Source organism: Salvelinus sp. IW2-2015, unplaced genomic scaffold (assembly GCF_002910315.2).
Source record: "Salvelinus sp. IW2-2015 unplaced genomic scaffold, ASM291031v2 Un_scaffold961, whole genome shotgun sequence".
NCBI lineage: Eukaryota > Metazoa > Chordata > Actinopteri > Salmoniformes > Salmonidae > Salvelinus > Salvelinus sp. IW2-2015.
The window spans coordinates 87,955-93,690 of NW_019942665.1; the positions used below are offsets into that span (position 1 = coordinate 87,955).

Below are 5,736 nucleotides of genomic sequence, written 5' to 3' on the forward strand. Positions count from 1 at the left end.
TGTCTGAGTGTTGGAGTGAGCCCCTGGCTATCTGTGAATTCACTTGTTATTTTTTATTAATGGTGTTGTTTGGTTAATATAAGGAAATTGAAATTATTCATACTTTTACTTTTGATAGTTAAGTATATCTTAGCAATTACAATTACTTTTCGTACTTAAGTTTATTTTTAAAACCAAATACTTTGACTTTTACTCAAGTAGTATTTTACTAGGTGATTTTTATATTTTATATTTAAGTATCTTTACTTTTACTCAAGTATAACAATTTGTTATTTTTTCCACCACAGGGCTTACATAAATTTGAACCGTCTAGTGGGCAAATGCACGTAATGTAGGTCTACTCTATCAATGCACAATTGTGTGTCTCTCTCTCTTTCGCACATGCACACACACTTTGAGAAAACACGTTTTGAATATGTCTGGGTGCAAATTGAAGCCATTCTTCGGCACTGACTGAGTCAATGTGCCATTAGCCTAACTAAACAGCCACCCAGAGCGGGAGATGGTCGGAGAGGAAGAAAACAGGAAGACACCGAGAACACTTTTAGAGAAACACGTGGCAACCAAACACGTGTGGCGCTCACTGATTCAGTTCTTATTTTCTCATTTTATTCATATACTCATCTCGTATAAAATGTACAATATAGACACCTTTACAAAATAGAAAATTACCCACATTACTGACAAATACAAAGTACAACTCCAACATATATATATAGGCCTATGCAATACTGCTTCGGCATTTCAAATACATAATAAAGTGCTCGTTTTTTCATATTTTTTTTTAAATATAAATACATCCATGATGACGTTTTTCTTTTCGTCACAAAAGTTCTTGTTCACAGCATTTCAGACGGACTGTGTCCTGGTCTTCAGTTGCAATAAAGTGCAGATACTTATGTTAGATATATATTTGAGCGCCGAATCCACTTGTTTAAAGCATTTACAGTCAACTGAAAGCGAATTATCGGTGGCCAACACACAAACACACTGTCATCAGAGTTCACTCAGGACCCCTCTAAACTTCACTGGGTGACCTGGAGCGGTAGGCTACGTTGGTCTGAAAGCAGCCGCAGAAGAGGACATAGAGCGAGCGCTGGATCTCGGCATTACGGTAGGCGTAGATTATTGGGTTGATCATGGAGTTGTAGGTGGCGGGAAGCAGCGTGGCGTACGTGTACACCAACGGATACTCGCGCTCTCCCACCAGGCAGTAAATAGCGAAGGGCAGCCAGCTCGCGCCAAAGGTGCCCAGGATGATGGCCAGCGTGGACACGCCCTTCTTGGTGGCCACGTAGTGCGAGGCAGTGAAGAAGTGCTTCTGAAGAGCGATCTGGTGCGCGTGGTGGCATACGATCTTGCAGATCTTGAAGTAAAGAGTCAGCATGAGTATGAAGATGACGAAGAAGGAGACCGCCAACAATGTCACGTTGCTGCGAGTGAGCGGGCGCACGATGCTGCACGAGTTCGGGTCGTCCAGACAGTTCCAGCCCAGCACCGGTAGCAGGCCCAGGCACATAGACACGCCCCACGTGCCCACCAGCATCAGGTGCACATAGTGGAGCGTCTTCTCTGAGAAGTAAGTCAGTGCGTTGTAGAGAGAGAAGTACCGGTCCACCGTTATAGCCAGCAGGCTACTGATGGACGCCGTGAAGGAGGCCACTAGGAACCCAACAGTAATAAGGCTGATAGTCTCTGAGGAGATGACGTACTGGAACACGAAGTTGAGGATTAATCCCATGCCTGCCAGTAAATCCGCAGTGGCCAGGCTCCCTATGAGCACGAACATGGGGGTGCGCAGGGTGGGCGTATAGAATATGATAGCCACCACGATGCTGTTCTCACAGGCGATGACGGTGCCCGACATGCAAAGCATGATGTCCCACGGGTTGATGGGGAAGTCCTGCGGGGCGGCGGATAGTTCCAGGCTACCGTTTCTCTCTGGATAGTTGGCCTCCATACGCGGGAAAGCCTTTCCAGCCGACGTGGCCGTCGCAACAGTGTCGTTACCGAGGAAAGTCTCGTTCATGTCTGCGAATGTGTCTCCTTTTCCCTCCTGAAGAGAGAATGACACAGAGAGAGAGCGAGATTGCAGTTTAGTTTCACAATTGCCATATGTAAAAATATGCAATGCCTAGAGACAGGGTAGGAGGTATCTGTGGTGCGGAAACGTGGGAAACTCATGCAGCGGCTAAAAACGCTAAACCTGAATCATGAAAAACCTCATAAAAGACAGATATCTAAAACTGTTATGACATCACGGTAATATTATCCAAAAGCTTTGTGTCCAACCGCATGAAGAGCAGTGACCGAGGAGCTATCCATGGTGCTGAAACTTGAAACGGAATAATAGGCTATGATCGTAGATAAAAATGCACCAATGTCCCACTTAACTCCCAATAACGAAACAAACTGATACACAATATTATCAAAACTCAATAAAGTAGCACATCGTCTATTCACCAAGTTGTAGTTTCCATGTGAAATGGTGATGTAGGCTACGTACCTATCCGTTTTACATAGAGCTTTCGGGAAAATCACAACTGTCCCTTTCCTCGAAATAGCTCAGGTAAAGCCCTCGGCTTGGCTCCGTTTCCCTCGCATAGGCGAGACACCAAGGGCAGGTGCGACCTGAAGCATTGACTGGCGCGGGGGAGAGGGACAAGAGCGCGAGAGCCAGAACGGTAAAGACTGACGTTTGCAAGCGGTGGAGCGCTATTAAACCCAAGTGACGTCAGGTCACATACTGTAGAGAGAGAGAGAGAGGAGAGAGAGGAGAGGTACAGACAGGCAGACATGAAAAGGCCGACCGCGATCACATGCTCAAGGTAAAACGTGTGGACCATGCAGCGGCTCTCTGCCCATGAAGACTTCACAGCGCCCTGCTCAGCGCACGGCCAAACAGATTACAGTCGGACTAATGCTAATTTCACTTGGTTACAGACCCTCTCTTGAAGAAAAAAAGATGAAATGGCACATTTCTTATATCAGAAAGTTACTGGTTGCGGATAGACACTAGTCAAAGTAATCCGGTCCTGAAAGGTGTAAGAGGGAGCGTGTGTGTCAGGATACATTTTTGTGCGTGTGTCTGTGTGTGATGTGTGTGTCTGTGTGTGATGTGTGTGGGAGTGCTTGTGCTGAAACTGCATTCTCTGTGTACGGATTTCTAGATGTGGTAACCTAACCATCCTTATAGGTCCACTATTATCACTACGAGATTCTGAGGAGCGGAGTGGCTTTTCACTTTTCAATTCACGTTACAACCCTGCCTTACCTTTCGTTGTGGCTGGCAACGCAACATTCTTGGTCTGCTGCTCAAATTGACCATAAATATCATAGTAGCCACTAGCCAGTAAGCATAAACTATTGTAATAAAACATATTACAATATTGAATAATGCAACCAAAACATAATGCCACCTATTAGTCTGTGCTTCAGTCTGATCAAGTATAGCCTACTGATAACAACCACAGCTGGAGGTAGACTAGGGAAGCCAATGCGCTCTGATCCCATCTTTATTTAACCTTTATTTAACTAGGTAAGTCAGTTAACAAATTCTTATTTACAATGACGGCCTTCCCCGGCCAAACACTAAACCGGACAACGGGCCCTATGGGACTCCCAATCACGGCCGGTTGTGATACAGCCTGGAATCGAGCCAGGGTCTGTAGTGACACCTTTAACACTGAGATGCAATGCCTTAGACCGCTGCGCCACTCGGGAGTAGTGAGCCTGCGAAAACGTAAAGTCATATTTTTATAGCCTAAGCTGCACTACATGACCAAAAGTATGTGGACACCTGCTCATCGGACATATCATTCCAAAATCATGGCCATTAATATGGAGTTGGTCCCCCCTTTGCTGCTATAACAGCCTCCACTCTTCTGGGAAGGCATTCCACTAGATGTTGGAAAATTGATGCTGGGACTTGCTTCCATTCAGCCACAAGAGCATTAGTGAGGTTGGGCACTGATGTTGGGCAATTAGGCCTGGCTCACATTCGGTGTTCCAATTCATCTCAAAGGTGTTCGATGGGGTTGAAGTCAGGGCTCTGTGCAGGCCATTCAAGTTCTTCCACACCGGTCTCGACAAACCATTTCTGTATGGACCTCGATTTGTGCATGGGGGCGTTGTCATGCTGAAACAGGAAAGGGCCTTCCCCAAACTGTTGCCACAAAGTTGGAAGCACAGAATCGTCTAGAATGTCATTGTACGTTGATTTCCCTTCACTGGAACTACGGTGCCTAGCCCGAACCATGTTAAACAGCCCAGACCATTATTCCTCCTCCACCACACTTTACAGTTGGCACTATGCATTTGGGCATGTAGCGTTCTCCTGGCATCTGCCAAACCCAGATTCCTCCGTTGGACTGCCAGATGGTGAAGCGTGATTCAACACTCCAGAGAATTAGTTTCCACTGCTCCAGAGTTCAATGGCGGTGAGCTTTACACCACTCCAGCCCACGCTTGGCATTGCGGATGGTGAACTTAGGCTTGTGTGCGGCTGCTCGGGCCATGGAAATTCATTTCATAAAGCTTCCAACGAACAGTTCTGGTGCTGACATTGCTTCCAGAGGCAGTTTGGAACTCGGTAGTGAGTGTTGCAACCGAGGAGACAATTTTTATGCGCTACACGCTTCAGCACTCAGAGCTCCCGTTCTGTGAGCTTGTGTGGCCTACCACTTCACAGCTGAGCAGTTGTTGCTCCTAGACGTTTCCACTTCACAATAACAGCACTTATAGTTGACCTGGGCAGCTCTAGCAGGGCATACATTTGAGGAACTGACTTGTTAGAAAAGGTGGCATCCTATGACGGTGCCAAGTTGAAAGTCACTGAGCTCTTCAGTAAGGCCATTCTGACAATGTTTGTCTATGGAGATTGCATGGAAGTGTGCTCGATTTTATACACCTGTCAGCAACGGATGTGGCTGAAATAGCTGAATACACTAATTTGAAGGGGTGTCCACATACTAGTGTATGTATTTATTGCCTAAAATAGGCCCATTTATTTATGTTCTAAGAAAATGTGAATGTTATCAAATTTGGTTTATATTCAAACTTCAGGTGGCTAGACTACCAGGGCCTTTTTAATCCAAAATGATTGACTGGAATTAATCAAAATAATAGTGAAAACATGCTGTATGAGTATCTTTAAACTTCAGGCTAGGCGTCCCGCTAGCGGGACAACTTCCAGTGAAACTGGAGGGCGCGCAATTCAAATAAAGAATCATAAAAAATATGGATATTAAACATTTAGGTACATACAAGTGTCTTATATCGGTTGAAAGCTTAAATTCTTGTTCATCTAACTACCCTGTCCGATTTACAGTAGCATTTACAGTGAAAGCATGCCATGCGATTGTTTGAGGATGGCTCCCGACATTAAAATATTTTTCCACCAGCACAGGTTTCATAAATTCACAAATAGTGATTAAATTTTCACTTACTTTTTGAAAATCTTCCTCTGATTTGTCATCCAAAGGGTCCCAGCTATAACATGTAGTGTCGTTTTGTTAGATAAATCCTTCTTTATATCCCAAAAGTCAGTTTAGTTGGAGCCATCGATTTCAGCAATCCACTCGTTCAACATGCCAAGACATGAATCCGAATATCTACCCCTAAACTTTGTTTCAACAAGGCAAAATACATTTCTATTTAATCGTCAGATACCCTAAAATGTAATCAAACTATAATATTTCATACGGAAAGAAGTATGTTCAATAGGAAACCAATATT

At 44.7% G+C, this 5,736-nt stretch overlaps 1 protein-coding gene across 1 annotated transcript; it reads right to left on the reverse strand.

Annotated features, from left to right (window-relative positions):
* Positions 1-585: 585 nt before the first annotated feature.
* On the reverse strand, positions 586-2,766 carry LOC112069287 (G-protein coupled receptor 6). Its single transcript, XM_024136589.2, has 2 exons — positions 2,507-2,766; positions 586-2,056 (listed from the first exon to the last, which is right to left on the reverse strand). The coding sequence occupies exon 2, from the start codon at positions 2,027-2,029 to the stop codon at positions 1,019-1,021; it is 1,011 nt and encodes a 336-aa protein (XP_023992357.1). The 5' UTR covers positions 2,030-2,056; positions 2,507-2,766; the 3' UTR covers positions 586-1,018.
* Positions 2,767-5,736: the final 2,970 nt, after the last annotated feature.